Source organism: Gambusia affinis, linkage group LG19, assembly GCF_019740435.1.
Source record: "Gambusia affinis linkage group LG19, SWU_Gaff_1.0, whole genome shotgun sequence".
Classification (NCBI taxonomy): domain Eukaryota; kingdom Metazoa; phylum Chordata; class Actinopteri; order Cyprinodontiformes; family Poeciliidae; genus Gambusia; species Gambusia affinis.
Window position 1 is genome coordinate 269,822 of NC_057886.1, and position 17,550 is coordinate 287,371.

At 39.7% G+C, this 17,550-nt stretch overlaps 1 protein-coding gene across 3 annotated transcripts; it reads left to right on the top strand.

The window, feature by feature from the left end:
• Positions 1 to 1,842: 1,842 nt before the first annotated feature.
• Positions 1,843 to 16,818, top strand: zgc:86896 (uncharacterized protein LOC415190 homolog). Of its 3 annotated transcripts, none has more exons than XM_044100070.1 (10): positions 1,843 to 1,967; positions 2,576 to 2,694; positions 3,808 to 3,912; positions 4,136 to 4,358; positions 6,271 to 6,378; positions 6,585 to 6,791; positions 6,884 to 6,959; positions 7,194 to 7,384; positions 10,838 to 10,928; positions 16,644 to 16,818. In XM_044100070.1, exons 2-10 carry the CDS (start codon positions 2,631 to 2,633, stop codon positions 16,647 to 16,649), a joined length of 1,071 nt encoding a protein of 356 aa, XP_043956005.1. In that variant the 5' UTR covers positions 1,843 to 1,967; positions 2,576 to 2,630; the 3' UTR covers positions 16,650 to 16,818. The 3 variants fall into 3 exon arrangements, with proteins under 3 accessions (XP_043956005.1, XP_043956006.1, XP_043956007.1); XM_044100071.1 differs by having other exon boundaries at positions 1,854 to 1,967; positions 2,579 to 2,694; XM_044100072.1 differs by lacking the exons at positions 1,843 to 1,967; positions 2,576 to 2,694; positions 3,808 to 3,912; positions 4,136 to 4,358 and adding an exon at positions 4,958 to 5,528.
• The last annotated feature ends 732 nt before the right edge of the window (positions 16,819 to 17,550 follow it).

The following is a 17,550-nucleotide window of genomic DNA, read 5'->3' on the forward strand; positions in this document are numbered from 1 at the left end:
TCCTTCAGTTTGTTAGAAAATAACATGGAAGAAACACAAGGTAAACTAATTTAAATGAATAATAAAGCTTAGAAAACTACAAATTGAGGCTTATGTGTTCATGTTATTATCAATACATTAGGAAGGGCCACCATAAAGTCTAAGACCTTGCTGTTAATCAATGTTTCATCATTGATGATTTCAGTGATGTGACAGTATGGAGATGGAGTCTGGATTAGCCAAGGGTGTTAGATGATGAGGATTTCATTGAAGACAGTTGTAGATCATAAAACAGCAGTCTCTATGGAGCATACAATAAGTTGTGTGGTCCACCACTGATGAGTCTGATTTGGACCTGAAATTCAAGAATATGGTGCTGAGATGTTGTTGCTGCTGACATTGTTGATGTTTGAAGGTGGCGTAACAAAGACAGGTAGACACACACTCTAATAACAAAAAAATACATCAAGACAAAATACAGTTAATAGTCATTATTAAACTGAAGCCTTTTAGGTTTCACAAATGAGAAAAGAGAAAAACAGAATATGGCTCTGAAAATTCTGTGTACACCATGATCGTCTAAAAAATGGCCAGAAAATTATATTACCTTTGAGGAGTTGATCTATCTAGAATAATGTATATACGTACTTGGAAAAAAGCTATGCTTCAAGAAAACTAGCACTGTAGACAGAATGTAACTTAAATTAATTAAATACACATGAACCAATGATGTTGCACAGTGTCACAGTTGGTAGAGCTGTTGCCTTGCAGCAAGAAGGTCCTGGGTTCGATTCCCGGCCCGGGGTCTTTCTGCATGGAGTTTGCATGTTCTCCCTGTGCATGGTGGGTTATCTCCGGGTTCTCCGGCTTCCTCCCACAGTCCAAAAACATGACTGTCAGGTTAATTGGTCTCTCTAAATTCTCCCTTGGTGTGAGTGTGAGTGTGTGTGTGGATGGTTGTTTGTCTTGTGTGTCTCTGTGTTGCCCTGCGACAGACTGGCCACCTGTCCAGGGTGAACCCCTCCTCTTGCCCAAAACGCAGCTGGAAATAGGCACCAGCAACCCTCCCGACCCCATTAGGGACAAAGGGTGATTAGAAAATGAATGGATGGATGGATGAACCAATGATGCAAAGCAAATGATGAGAAAGTTAACAAGAAGATCCAGTGAGTAGTGGGTGAGAAAGAAAAGCTTATTTACTGGGAGGTAGAATACTAAGACAAAGGATGAGATAAGTTTCAGGTGAGAGTGATTGCTGCGACAGACTGGCGACCTGTCCAGGTTGTACCCCGCCTCTCGCCCGGAACGTAGCTGGAGATAGGCAGCAGGGTGAACAGAAAATGGATGGATGGATGGATGGATGGTGAGAGTGATGGCAGAAGGAGGCAGAGTGAGGATAGGAAAAGAGAAAGTGGCACATGGAGTAAGGATGAGTACACAAGAGAAAAGGAAATAAATGTAACACTAAAGAATAGCTACACTAACGACAAAAAAATTGGAGCGAGAAAAAATAACTATAACAAATAAACAAAAGTGAAAACACCCAGAAGAATGAACTAAGGAAAAGAGGAACAAGACAGACCTAACTAAAATAGGAAAGTAACACAAAATAATAAAACTAGAATGAAATCAAACTACCAAAACAACTCAACAACCTGGACTCCCAACAGAGACAAAGAAATTTAAAAACAACAAACACATGTATTAGGAAAAAGAAAAAGAAAATATATTTCTGCTTATATTTTTAATTGTGACAGTTTTGGTCTTCCACAACAAAGATGTGTCCTTTACAGATGAGTTGGTTGCTCAACTGCTATTAGCGAACACACCCACCCTTATTCCACTCCTTCCAGTTACATCACAGCCATTTCCTTCACTGCAGCCAGACTGCATAGCTTCATTCGTGTAGACTGTCCAGAGTCCACGAATACCGCTCTGCTTTTCCTCACCCTCACCACTAATTCAAGTGACGACCTTACATACTAAAGGTAAGCAAAGTATTACCTTTCACTGTTTTAAGCAGCAGTACCAGGAAACCTTTTGGTTTATGCTTTCCATTTACTGAATATGGCAAGATTAAAGCATAATTCCATCTGAAACCTATTTGGAGTAATCTGACACAGTAGGCTTGCTTAGGTTATGAAAAACCTAGCAAAGGGTACCTGTACCAGATATTTAGTTTCAGGCTGTCAAATCACAGATATAAATTCTACATGTTTCCAACAATGTTTCCAATGTTATCTAACAGTTTAAATCACATTAAACAGTTTTTACCGCTTCAACTACATTGCTTATCATTGACCAACAGTCGCATTTACATTACATTTCTCTTTGTGTGAACACTATGTCATAAAGACAAGCTTATCTTAAGGCTATGGATCACTTTGCAACAGAGGTGAAGAAGTCTGCCAGTGAAATTAACAAAATAAACTACACTTGGAAAACTAAAAGATGGTATATATCTTTTAAATGTGTGCAATTAAGTGTTTTGTTTCTTGAGTCATGTACTTCCTACAGACAACAAATAAAGAGGCTTTTTGCTTGTTTTTAAAATATTTTTTTCTTAAACTAAACAGTAGTTGTTGTTTTTCTTCAGCAGGACATCTACAAAACAGCCACATTCCAACAGCCTCTCCCGGTCCTGCTCAGACATGTCGCTCCATAGCTTTGGGCTTGAGCCGCTCTCCTGCCACGCCTGGAACAAAGATAGGTCTCGTACGTAAAACTGCATTCATATCAACATTTAATCATTTCTGTGGGATAAAATGTTGCCAGCCTTGATATTTTTTCACTATACAGTGTTGGTTTATTTCAAAAACAAAAAGGCCAATTCAATTCCTGTGTGCCTATGCATTCTTCCTGTCCATTTTGTTGTAATGTTACCAGGACAACCACATAGAATCCAATTATCAATACAGGAAATGGAGCGAAAGAGCTTTAATGCAGACATGTAGCTGCATTTCAGCTGTGGGTTATTATTACAAATGGTTCCACTATAGAATGCATAAGCTCTGGCTTGCTCTACAGCTCACCCCTGTGTTAGTTGGAATAACATAGAATTGCTATTTCTGATTGCTGTTACATTTATTGACATTAACAAATACTGTTAAGTATGTAATTTTTTGTCTGAAATTCATGTGCTAGTCTTGCTAGGTTTTAAAAGTATATTTCAGCAATGGACTATTTGTAGCTGCATGCTTAATAGAATGTTCACAGAGAACACATTTTTATGTTTGCTATCTATATTCAGTTTAACATTTTAATAATAGACAATTGGACTTTATCACATACAACAGCTTAAAAATAATGTATTCATAAAGAATATTCATTATTTAAGTATTAGCTGTAAGGCATTGTGTCAGCTCACTTTTTAGGCTCTGTTTATGATAACTGGGTAATTTTTTAAACAATAATTTACATGTTTACTGCCAATTCAATGAGAACCAGTGGAGATCAACAATGAATAAAAGAAATTCTTTACAGGCCTAGTTACTCTGGTTGCAGAACAAGCCATTAATAGTTTCAAGAAGAACGAACTTAATGATAATATAAAACACATAAATATTTATCATTTTCCTTTGGTATAAGTATTTTTGAACAGAATTGAACATAAAGTAACGCAGTACAAACTCTAAAAGCACATATCTGCAAACCAGAAATAGTAAAATAAGAAAGAAAATCCAAACAATGTCACCAGTAAGCAGATTGATTTGAACTGAAGAAACCTGTGATTTCTCCACAGATGACTATGGTTTTCTCTATAATATATTTGACAGTGTTTTTGTGTCATTGTATCAACATTACATGTTTGAACATGCACTCTTGCAGAAATTGCTGTGAGTCCTAACAACAATGTGGTGAACATTTATGAGAAGAAAGGCAAAGACTGGCATAAGATTCATGAGCTGACTGAGCACAGTGGACGCATCACAGGTACTGTTTCCACACCTGAAGAGGACTGCATTTCACTGGTTTACACATGTTATACGATAAGATATGGACCCTATGGTGTATGTAAAGAAGACAATGGACACCTTTCCTTGAACACCTCTGTTCAAGGAAAAGTTTGACGAAGGACGTTACACAGTTTTTCCTCCAGATAATTTAAGACTTAAAGTGAAGTGTTTTTGCTAACAGGAGAATCTGCTGTCCACAGGTGTTGATTGGGCGCCTGTGTCCAACCGTATTGTGACCTGTGCCTCTGATCGTAATGCCTATGTGTGGACGCTGAAAGATGGTGTGTGGAAGCCCACTCTCGTCCTGGTGCGTATCAACCGTGCTGCCACCTGTGTGAAATGGTCCCCGCTGGAGAACAAGTTTGCCTTGGGGAGTGGAGCTCGGCTCATCTCTGTCTGCTACTTTGAAAAAGAGAATGACTGGTGAGCAGGGTTATGATGATTATGATGACACCAAGCAGAGTACAGACTTTTTGTTGTCCAGCATTTTTGACGCTGTCAGTCATTCTGATAATTCCATCATGTTCTACTTGTACACACCAAAAAACAGTAAATGGCGCTGTATCAAGTTCAGAGGACACCAAAGTGCTTTACCCTATATTCAGATAGGCCAAAAATCACAGACAATGGAGGTTTGAAACTTGGTACCTGGGTACATCCCCTTAAGACAAGAAAAATAGTTTCTTGGAGGTATGTCTTAAAATGCACAGAAAAGCAACCATTTTGGGGGACAGGGCAAATTTCCAAGTTTACAAAGTTTGAACTTTGGGATGTTGAGGTATTGGTTTAATTCTTGTTCAGTATGCAATTAAGGAGGGGGAGTAAAAGTCAGAAAAATCTTTAGTTTTTGAGAATCTTTGGGAGGCGTGGTCAAGTGGCAAACCTATGGTGTGGAATAGTATCTGTGTTCCTTGTTAATTTAGTCCTTGTGTTGTCATATCTACCCATTAATTGTTCCCAGCTGTTCCTCATTACCCTGATTACTCCCCTGTGTATACTACCCGATCTGTGTCACCTGTTCTCTGTTGGGTCCTTGTTTGATTTCAGCCTGTCTGCCTAGTTCCTGTGTAACACCTTTCCATTTGCTACCAGTGTCTGAGCTCCTTGCTATTTTGCTTTCCTGTGCTGCCTGAACTTTGTTAACTTCATTTTTAAATGAAGTTAACAAAGTTCATTACAACCTGGTTCCACCGCGTCTCATCCTCACCACAAAACCACAATTCATGAGAGAAGGACCCGACCAGAACTACGGTGAGGTCTGCGCTAAAGAAAGGACAACATGGACCAAACTATTTTTGAACCTCCTCAATGGACTATTAAAGAATACTATGATACATTGGCTCAACCCTGCTCTCTCCAGAGACTACTCAAGGTAGCCTCAAAATGTATCGTCGCTCTGGGGGACTGGTCACTTGTAATCCCTACGATCGACTTGATGTTGCTGATGGAGGAGGTTGAATGGCAATGCCAGGCAATGTTTGCAGTAACAATCAGCGAGCCACCACCACCTATGCCAGACATTCTGCTCTCTGTCCTCCTCCACAGCTCCAGTCCCTTCTCTGTGTCATGGACCAGTTTGCAGCATCAGCCCCAGTAAGTGGGCTTCCCAGTGCTCTGTCTGGAGCTAAGCTAGCCTCCCTGAACTTGAACCAGCTAGATTCTCCAGGCTGCCCTACATGCCCTCTTCATGGCAGCCTTTTCTTTCTTTCCTCAATAATAAACTGCCTACTCCTCTAGTTAGCCCATGTATTAATATAACATAGAATTCTTGTGTAGTTTCCTCTGTTCTGCATGTCAAAAGCCTAAGCCTCTTTAACATGCCAAAGAAATCTGAATTTTGGAATTGGGTTGGGCTATTGATTTAAACACTAATCTACACTCTGCTGCCACACTGGAGACTGGAATTAAAAGAGCTGTTTTAGCCAAAGTTTGAATGTGCTTTTGAACCAGACATGCTCCAAAATATTCTGCCCATAACTCTTCCATATGTTGTCAGCAAGGTGCATTTAATTCACTGTGTGAAAAGATGAAAAGGAAACTAATTAAATACATACAGTGGAAAATGGAATAAAGTTACGTTACAATAAAGTCCAGTACAGTTACATATTGGAAACACTAAACATAAATTTGTGCCACAAAGTGTAATCAAATACATTGGGAAAGACCTTTGTCATGCACTATTTGCACATTGACCTTATAAAACTGTTTATTTCCATATTAATTGCCAGTCTTGACATGATTTGCTCTCCATAATCTTATAAGTGTGGAGCATTATTTGATAAGCTGATTGTTAGGATTTTCAGCAGATCAGACACAGAGTTTTTGTCTATCTCAGGTGGCTGAGCAAGCACATTAAGAAGTCCATCCGTTCAACAGTTCTCAGTCTAGACTGGCATCCCAACAACATTCTACTGGCAGCTGGGTCTGCAGATCTTCACTGCAGGTAAGACCAAACTTTATGTATCAGCTAAGAAACAAAAACATTCACATTTTTTGTAACAGTTTTAAACCCTTTCTGACTTTTTTTTTAAAGTTAGTGTTGCTATCTGAAAATGTTTATTCAATTACCTTAGATCAGTGTAGCTGTTAAAGCTGTTGCAAAACTGCTACAAATCAGCAGATTCTATAGCAGCTCTCTGTACTTCTCAGGATTTTCTCAACCTACATCAAGGAAATCGAGGACAAACCAGGCCCCACAGCTTGGGGGACCAAGATGCCTTTTGGGGAGTTGCTGTTGGAGCATAAAGACTGTGGTGGGTGGGTGCACAGTGTCTCCTTCTCCCCTAGTGGGGACCAATTGGCCTGGGTGGCTCACAACAGCAGCCTCACTGTGGTTGATGCAGCACAGGGGAAGGAGTGAGTATAGTCATTACTTCATCTGAAAGACCAATGAGTGTTAAATAATGCAGTCCATGTCATACTACAGCCTATCCCATCTTTGTACTCAGGGTAACCCAGCTAACCACAGACCTTCTGCCACTGCTGAGTGTCCTTTATGTCAACTCTACAGATATTGTTGCTGCGGTAAATTATACCTGCTCACTGCTTGTATGTATTGTGTAATACAGAAACATTTCAGTGTTTGACATATTCAAACACTGGAGAAAACAAAACAAAAAAACCTTAATAACCTCAGATCCTGACAACTTCCAGTAATTTTTCCCTGACTTTAAAACTTTAAAATGCATTATGAACACAAACATATTTTCACTGGTGGCTTTGACTTTGACTTGATTTATTCTCCTTTGTCCATTTCAGGGCCACGATTGCTGCCCTTACCTGTTTACCTACACAGGTCCACATACCCTGGAGTGTGTGAAGAAGCTGGATATCCCAAAGCAGACATCAAAAGGCAGTTTGTCAGCCATGCAGCACTTCCGTAACCTGGACAAGAAGGCCACTGAGGAGGATAACAATGAGTTGGAAACTCTTCATCAGAACAGCATCATGTAGGAGACACTGCCTCTCTCACCGTCCTGCAATTGTCATCAAACTTTAGTTTAACCCTTTTCATTTAGATAGATTGAATTCAATTTATCTATCCAGCCTATATTCAAAATATATATCCTCTAAAGGCACTTTGCAAAAAAAAAAGTTAATTCTGTCTCACAAAGACAGATTCAGTTATTTTCATACATTCCAATTTGAATGTACAAAATTCAATTTTGATTAAATTGAACTTGGATCCAATTTGACCCGATTTCAGTTAATTATTTGAATTGGACAAGTTTTCTAAGGAAAGCCATCAAGTCAATGACTTGCAATGTGAACTCTTGGACAAAACCCATCCAGGCCTGATATTCTGTTGCAGTGCAAAGGTTAATTCTTCAATGGATAGTGGTTGGTCCAGCATGCTTGATGCAAGTTATGTATGTCAACGTCATCTGGTGGGAACTTAGACCTGTATAATGAGGAATAAAATAATCCAAAAACTGAATTGATAGGAACTGCTTAGCCCTCTTGCTTTCCTCATCTCATCTCCTTTCATACAAGAGATGTGAGGAAGCTTGGCAATATGATTAGTGTGCAAGCTGCCTCCCAGCCTTATTGCCATGCTCATAATATGCAGATCTGGTAAGTAATCGGAGAGGCTTCACATCACCAGCTGCTTTTGCTCAGATCTGAGGTTGTTTGTGTTTGGTTTTAGGTTTTGTCATTTGTGTTCCTTATGTTTTTCTATTAGTTCTGCCTCATTTCCATTTTCACTTCACTTCTTCCTTAGTCTAGTTTATTTCTTGTTTGTAGTTATTCTTTGTCTCTCTAGTTTTCTTGTGTTTCTTTAGTTTGTTTATTCTTTATATTAGATTACGTTCTTGCTGCCCTGTGCATTCTCCCATGGCCTCCTGTGCCAGATCTTTTTCTCCCTCTAGTCAGTCTGCCTCCTGCTTCCTTTACTCACACCTGCAACCTGTTAGCCATCAGCTCAGTTCCTTTGTTCCAGCAGTCAACCTCCCAGTATTTGATCACTTTTTTGTCAGTCTATACTCACTGGTTTTTCTTGTCAAATCCCATCTCTTCCCTGTGTTCTCCCTGTGTTTCCTGGCTTTGCTTTGGATTTCTTTTGTGTACTCCAGATTTTTGCATGTTTGTACATTGGCTACTTTTATTTTTCCTTCTTTATTAAATCTACAACCAAACTTTAGGTGTCTTGCCTGCTGCTATTGAATCCACTTTAAAACACAGTTTTGAGGTCAAACAGTCTGTAAATCAGCCCTGCATTTTAAGGCATTGGCAGAATGCCTTAAATGGCTGCCTTAAAGCTGCTGCTTTATGTCAACCAAATCAGAAGAAAGCTTCTGCATCTTATCCAACCTGAACCATTTTTAAGTGACGAGAGCAAGAGATGATCTGATATTGATAAAAAGCTTTTAAAGATTTTTACAACAAAGAATTTGAGATTGTGTTAGAATCAGACTGGCTACAAGTGATGGAGTCATCATTTGCCTTTGTGATAACTTTATGAAATTTAGCATCTGGCAAAAGTGATTTATTGTCAATTTATTAAGCACTCCAAGACAGCTATTAATGGCACCAAGCAGTTTTGGTATACAGTATGAATATGATTGTGGGATACCCAGATGGCAAAACATGAGTGAATCAATGTTGAAACGTTAAACATAAACAGTGAATCCACGTTGAGGCCTGATATTGAAACAATATTGAAAGTGGTCAGTGACATGACTGACACCTTATCAATGTTGATTCAACCATCATCTGAATGTGGATTTACATGCACATAATAGTTTTACATTAAATCAATGTTAGCTCTCAGTGTTGATTCAACCATCACCTATTTGATGTGTATGCATATTCATATTGATTTTATATTGGATCAAAGATGTGGAATCAATATTGATTCATGTACATTTTTTGTATGATAGGTCTACATCAGAACATTCCGTTAAAAGTTTCTGCACTGGTGTTAAATGCACAATTTTATTAGCAAATGTTGGGCATTATGTTCTTCAAAATTCTTGCATTACCATATTTCCAAAAATGTGTGTAAGCAAACTTAAAAAAAAACATGGCATTAATATTATATTTTAATTAAGATAACAGGCACAAATCTGCAAACATATTTCACTCCTTTTTGACTGTCAGAACAACAGTCTATTGATCATGAAAGGAGGTGAAGCCTTGTACTGTATGAACCAAGGAAACAGTATAAGTTTCCTTGGTTCTTATACTGGGTGGACACACACTCAGCTCTGGTATGTCCACCCAGAGCTGGTTGGCATCACTTTGGATTCTTGCAATGCATAACTCCCGCTCTGGTGCATAGCAAAGCCACTTCTTGACAGTTTTCCTGTAGTCCTTGTCAGTCAGCTTTGGGTCAAATGGCCAAGCAGCAGCTGAAAAACACAAAAATAAGAGTGAGAAAGGCACCTGTTTGAACCTATTAGAAATACAATAAACATTAGAAAAATTTTGAAACATGCTAAAATATTAATGTACTGGTTATAGGTCTGAGAACAAACATAGAAACCATACAGTTCCACTTGAACCGTTAAATTAATAACAGTTAGTGTTCATGAATATGTATCTTAGGTTAGTTGACATATATCACATTTACCTATTGGGCTGCAGCATAGGCACAAAACAATGTAGTTTTCGTTTTCAATAAACACAGTTAAAATGAGAGTAATATTGCCAAACCTCAAAAGTGTTCAGAGTAGAATTCAATTCAGAACCAGGTTGCAAATAAGCCAGCAGCAACAGGACTGTGTGTTTAGGACAAACCACTTAGCATAAAAAGGTGGAGTCAGATTGCTCCACTGCTTGTTCACATTTTGCTTGTAGACATTTTTATGTCAGCATGTTTTGCACAGCCAGTAATAATATTTACAGACAAGAAAATATACAAAAACGGAATCACAACTGACTGTTCTCAATGTAGAGTGCTTAATTTAAGATGTGATGAACCCCCGCCTTATAATACAATTCTCTCACTCAGACAACAAGGAGAAGGAGGGAAGGGGACGTCAATCGTCGACCTCAACCAAAAATCAACCTTTTTGACAATAATTTAACAGTGAATTATTGCTTGCTATTTGGGTACAAGTATGTGGTCAGAGATAAGAAGGAAATTCTATTATAGATTTAACAGGGAGTGAATGAACAGAAGCTAAAAGAGAAATATAAGCTGAATTTTTAGTTTTTATCAGAACTCTAGCTGCAGCGTTTTCGATCAGCCCAAGGCGTTTAACTGTATTATATGAACTTCCTGATGGTAAAGAACTATAATAGATCAGCTTTAACAAATAAATGAATTATTTATTTTGCATCTGAGTTTTTAAAAAATAATAATTTTAGACTTTCAACATTTAGTCACTGTTTGGGAGGTACAACTAGTCTGACTTTTGAAAGCATTTCTCACAACTGTAATATGTTTTGACCTCCAGGCAGCTGTGTGTTGTATCAGGGGAGAAAGCCAAAGTGGAAAAGTACAGCAGCGTAGGCCTGGATGGAGCCATGGTGATCTGGAATTTTAAGGTACAATGTCAAGTTAAAGCTGGATGCAGCAATGGGCAGCCCTTGGTGCTCAGCACCATTCCAGCCTCATGGCAACTGCTGGAGCTCTAACACCATCATCCTGTCACCTTTGTGAACACTCACATCATTCTCGAAGTTCGTCGATAGGTAGCGCATTTGGCGAATCTTGCAATTCACCTTCCGTCCAATTTAATACAAGTCTAGCGGCAAGTCTAGTAAGCCTTCCAGTAAGTGGGAAGGGTGTTTTATGGCAAATGATTGGCAAGGTCTTCCCCCAGGCTTTTGAAGATGTCAAGTATGGTTAAGTTGGTGGATAGAGTTTCAATCATATGTCATGCACAGGGAAATACTAGAGGAATAATAATATTCATAAGAGCACAAAAGAAGCACTAATTTGGAGGTCTAAATGTGGGACCAGAGTGGTATGATCTAAATAAAACCAAAGCAGCAAGTTTGAGCAAGTTTTAAAAACAAGCCGATTAAGATTGACAATTTAATACAAAATAAGTCTTTAAAAACATGCAGGGAAATGTCATGCAGCAGAATCAATAAAACCTCTGTGGAAAGAAACTTGAGATAAAGTCTTGGGTGAGGGAGGGGACATGGTCCTCTTGCAAGTGTTCCATCCTCTCCGGTGTTCAAGTGTTCTAATTTCTCTGCCACTCGCCCAGCGCTCATCATCCAGGGCCTGGTCCTCCTTGGCATTCTTCTTCGGTCTCAACCTCCAGCGATTGCCAATGCTGGGTCTTCCGTGTTCCGCCCACACCGCTAGATCTGGGAAACTACACACCTCCCAGCTGTGTGCGAACCACATTTACTGGTGCCACGTCTCCCGGATCGGTGGGCTTTGGCCCTCTGCTTTGCTATTCCTGTCAACCAACATGTCCCTGGCCTCCGGCTATTGCCGGATGCGACCCTCTGCCCGGCCCTCTATGTCCTTCTGTCCATCCGCCTCTCTCAACCCCTCCACTACCCTTTTTATCCTGCCAATTTTCTGTTTGTATGCTGCTCAAATAAGGAACACCTGTGTCAGCTGAAGTGGGCGTCCCCGATGGGCTGTGGGTGGCAACGCTAGTCTCAAAGGTAAACACAAAAAGTGAGAAAACCAAAACATGAATTCAAAATAATATAATAGCAAATACAAATAATTTCAAAATATCAAAACAAATCCCAAAAATATAAAACCCATGAATATAACACAAAAAAGAGGCCAGATTACCATAATAAACATTTACAAAACCTCAAATATTACTCAAATTTCTCCCCCCACTAGAATTTTTGTATTTTAATAGAATTCTAAATGGGCGTGATCAGATGATGTAGAGTTGAAATTTGGTTTTTCATTAGAACCCCTTAAAACGAGAAAAAGGTCTGTTGGAAGTCTGCCCTAACCCAACAGTAAGTTAAAAGTGCTGAGGAGCAATTCCAGTTGCTCCTCAGCACTTTTAATTTTATTTTATTTACCTTTGTTTTAACTACATATGTGTACAGCAGACCTGTGCACAAGAGTCATCTCTCTCGTTTAGTCAAGAGAAGCGTTGCCGGCCCTCAGAAAGAGCCCGCTGGATGCAGGTATACTATCCCAGACAAGTTATCTGGGCTGCAAAACTGGGGTTAAGCTATAAGCTAGGCTTGCCGATAACCGGAGGCATTGCTAACCGGAGGCATTGCTAACCGGAGGCATTGCAAAACAATGGGAAGTGAGTTGACCATCCATGTGGAAGGTCAACTCACTTCCCATTAAGATGGACAAGTTGTCTGTGTTGGAGAAACAGCAGACTTATCATGAGTGGAGCCTGACAGAGACATGTCTAATTGGTATCATACTGGATGCAGAGTCCATAGTGACTCTGACCATTGGAAAAAGTAATGTGGAAAAAGCAGAGGTGGCAGTTTGATCATTTGTCAAGTGTTGGTGTAACCCTGGACATATTACAATGGAGGCAGAGTTGTTTTGCCTGATCTAGAGATTTTGGCTGTCAGTCTGTGCCCCTACTATCTTCCTTGGAAGTTCAATCACATGATCGCCCTCTGTGGGCGGAGCCACCTGCTGTCTGTGAAAAAAATTCAAAGGGTCACAGGTCAATTTCACATGCAAAATCTTGATGCCCTCATAATAATATCTGGAGATTTTAATCATGTCACCATGATTGGTGAGTGGTTTATGCCAGGTTGTCAACTAAATAAGATAACCAATTTACTGTGCACTAATGTAAAGGATGCATACAAGGCTGTTCTCCTTCCCCCACTGGTCACTTCAGACCAGCACCTGGTGTACATGTAACCATAGTACACCGCCTGGTCCAACAATAGGGGGTCTCCACTCGTTCTTCCTAAAGATGGACTCCTGAAGCAGAAGAGGCCCAAAGAGACTGATTTAACATCACAAATTAGGATGTTGGAACATTATGGTGAGGACATAGGGGATGAGTCACTGTCTCAGATTATCTTAACTTCCGTGTCGATGTGGTGCCGGCCCCAAACATACATGATCATTCTCTGGCTGGACATTTTGATGCAGTAAAGACTTTACAGTGTGTTCAGGCTACTGGCCTTACATGTCTCGAGATATAACTGAGTGGTGTTTAGAATGTGTGGTGTGCGATTCACGGTGGCCACCAACTTCCCGTCAGCAGGACCATCTTGTTGTCTCAAAGCCATTAGAAAAAATAGCGAGGGATTTCACAGAATTGCCCCTCACTACTCATGGAAACAGATACTTGCTTGTTGCAATAGACTATTTCATGAATTACATTAACCTCTATCCGCTTCCTGAGCAGAGAGCCATTACTGTAGCAAAGTGTTTGTTTGAGGACTACATTTGTCGCCATAGTGTTCCCCACAGCGTATACACAGACCAGGGACGTCAGTTTGACTCAGACCTTATCAAATGTCTATGTTCAAGTATGGGTGTACACAAAACAAGGACATCTTATATCATTTAATGTCAGATGGAATGGTGGAACGGGCTATAGCCAGTTAGCCAAGTACCTTTATTCAAAAGGGGGTGAGTAGGATGAATACATGAAGCAGGTTGAGTTTGCATACAACACTCTTGTACACTCCACTACAAATGTCCCCCCATTCTTTTTGGTTCATGGTAGGGAGGCTTGTTTACCAGCTGATCTTTTCCTTAGTACTCCCACTAACAATAGGCAAACACCTATATGTGCACCTAAAGTGTATGCTACTAGTGTCCTAAACAAACTGTGTTCTGCTTTTGACACTGCAGCTGCTTACATTGCTGCTGCAGCCTTACAACAGAAGCACTATTATGACAGGCAAGTGAGACATGAAGCTTATGATCCTGGGGATTTAGAATGGGTTGACATCCCAGCTTTGTCTAGGCATAAGTTGGCTCCTAGATGCACTGGTCCTTTCAAAGTTTTAAAACGGCAGGATTTTGAGGCAGACATGGGTGTTGACTATGAGGTGTTAGACCAACTTGACCCCAGAACTAAACCCAAAGCTGTTCACTACAACTGCCTCAAGCCATATAAGTCCCCTGTGACAGATGCTCCGCCATCTACCCCTCACCCTCACCCTTCACTCTAACTGCCCTCTCAGCCCTGACTTCTGAAGGTTTTTTTTTTCTTCTTCACTGTTAAGCTATGACTTTTGATTACTCTCATGCCCTGGTCAGTATTTTCTATTTTATTTGAAGTCGCGTTGTGATTTTTTTTTCTCTTCCTTTCTTCCCTGTGTTAACAGTTCAATCATAATAGCACATAATAGTATAATTCTGGTTTATGAAAATGGCTGCTTTCTTGTTGTACTAAATTAGCCCATTTTATTTGTTATGTTTGAAGCAGGGATGCTTCTTTTGTTGTAAGGAGGAAGTAGTGTAAGAGTGAAAATTGGAGTTATGAAAATGTAAAATGTTTTGGAAAGGTTTTATTTTGAAAGGTTCCCCGGATGGGGGGAAGAGCGAACGTTCAGGGACAGCTGAGCACTGGACAGCTGACTGAGTAGTGGAAAAGAAATGAAATGTTCAACACTGAGAAATAGCTCAATTGTTTCTGTAGATTATTCTACAAAGGAGAATCACAGTATCTGGACACCCACGAGTCTTACACAAGTACAAAGTGTTCTAAAACTACTAGTTATGGTCTCATGACAGTCGCAGTTAAGACTAACAACAAATGACAGAGTAATATAATAATGCACAGAGATACATGACATACTTTAAACAATGTCAACTTTGTATTAAAAGTGTCCTCATTTACCAAATGACACTTGCTAAGAACAGTCAAGTGTTCATGACAGGTGTTATGTCATGTTTATGACAGTGTCATGTCAGTCTTATCGCATCCCTTCTAAAGTGTTACTGCGTCTTGTCGTATGATGGTGTGTTGGGCTGGAAGCATCGCCAAGACTGACGTTTTCAGACTGGAGAAACAAATCAGGCAGACTGGTTCAGTCAGCACAAGGCTGGTGGACTTTCTGGCAACAATGGCAGAGGAGAACATTGCAGAAACTTTTAATTATTATGGATAATGCTTGCCAACCTCTGCACACTGTTATTAGCAGCCAGCAAAGTGGGTTTTGTGGGAGTTTGCTGCTTCCCAAGTGCAAACTAACAGATTGAGGAACTCCTTTGTTCCTTGCACAATTAATCTGTTCAACTCCTCACTAGGAGGGAGGAGAAATAACAGGAATACAACAGAAACAAACTGACTATAATATTGGGATGTTAATGTTATTTTTTTTATTTAATGCTTTAAGTGTCTTATGCATATCTAGAGTACAGTATGGGAGACAGAAACGACCCAAAGGGATTAATAAAGTTTTCTGTCATTCTATATATTCCCTCCAATGATCAGCACTCATCACATTCATATTGTCAGTTGGTAACGTCACCTTAGCCCCACCTCTTTTGAACTGAAACTCACCTGCTTTACTGAGTACTTGTCTTCCTTTTACTTTTTGATTTATCCTGATTTAAACCTGAGTCTGATGACATAGAACAAGATTAAGCTGAATGCTTCTCTTACCACTGACATCTGGGTGTGGCAAAAAGGCAAATTTCAACCTGTGTTATAAGATGATGAGTTTGGTGCATCATCTACTTTGTACCAAACTGGATATGAATGACATTTATTAACCTCTAAAGAGGCAAATAGAATTATACTGGAATTTGACACCAGTGTGCCCCATGGAATACTCCAACAGCCAAATTTCCCTCATATGTCATCTCTACCAGAATTTTTGTGCATTAAAGGAGTACTGGTACACACTTTGGTGTGGTAGTTTCATGACATCACTTAAGCGCCTTCCCCTCAGTAGAAACTGGGAATTATTAGGTGACTCCTCCAGGTTCTCCCTGTGTATAATGTTCAAACTGTATACACTAACCCATGATAACCACACATGATGTATTCAGAAGCCTACAGGAAGTCCTCACCAGTTATTCACCATGAAACAGGAAGTGAGAATAACTCCTCTGCACAAAATCAGTCTTTAGCCAAACCTTAGAGAATTTTTGCTGGATTTATACTGAACTGGACTGATTGCCATTTTCAAGATTCACCAAATGCACCTCCAAGGGGACAAGTGAGAGAATTTCCGACAGCGATGGATGGCGAGACAGGAAAACCTGTAGCCACCACAACATCACAGCAGCTATTTGCAGCTATAATTATTATTATTATTGCTGACTGATCATAAAAACACTATTTTAGTATCATTTAACATGTTTTCTTCCTTGTTTTGCAGGACTGAATCAAGACTTTTTTCTAAAGCATCTGCAGAACCAATTCATTGTTTTTCATAAACAGACAGTTGGCTGTTTGTTTTTGCTTTGAAGAACTGGAAATTACTATCATCACTAGGGGAGCTGTATTTTTATGTGGATCAAAAGAATAATAAATAAAGCTTTCTTATTATTTTATATTGTAGCATGATTCTGTGGAAACAATCCTTCAGAACTGCATACATCAATTACATAACATTCAGTTTCTCATTAGAGACTAAACAAAGTACACAGTGTCATTTATTATGTCTACGGGTAAAAAGTTTTTCTTTTGTCCATGATGACTAAAGTAAGTCAGCAACTTTCAGGAATCCCTCTTCCAGACAGAGAATTTAGCAACCATGGAACTAACTCCTCATCTAGAAGAAACCATAATCTTTCTCTAAAAAACACAGATGCATGATGTTCCAGGACTCTTATGTTAAACAAAACATGCAGAGTAAATTATAGTATCTGTTCTCTCTTTTTTGTTTAGAAGTGAGATTAGGTAGAAGATAAAAATCAAAATTGGTAAAATAAATACTTTATACTACAAACCACTGGGTGAATATAGCAACTGAAACAATTTTATCCATCCATCCATCCATTGTCTCTACACCCTTCTTCCTTAATGGGGTCAGGAGGGTTGCTGGTGCCTATCTCCAGCTGCGTCCCGGGCGAGAGGCGGGGTCACCCTGGACAGGTCGCCAGTCTGTCACAGGGCAACACAAAGACATACAAGACAAACAACCATGCACACACACACTCGCACCTAGGGAGAATTTTAGAGAAACCAATTAACCTGACAGTCATGTTTTTGGACTGTGGGAGGAAGCCGGAGAAGCCAGAGAGAACCCACCATGCACAGGGAGAACATGCAAACTCCATGCA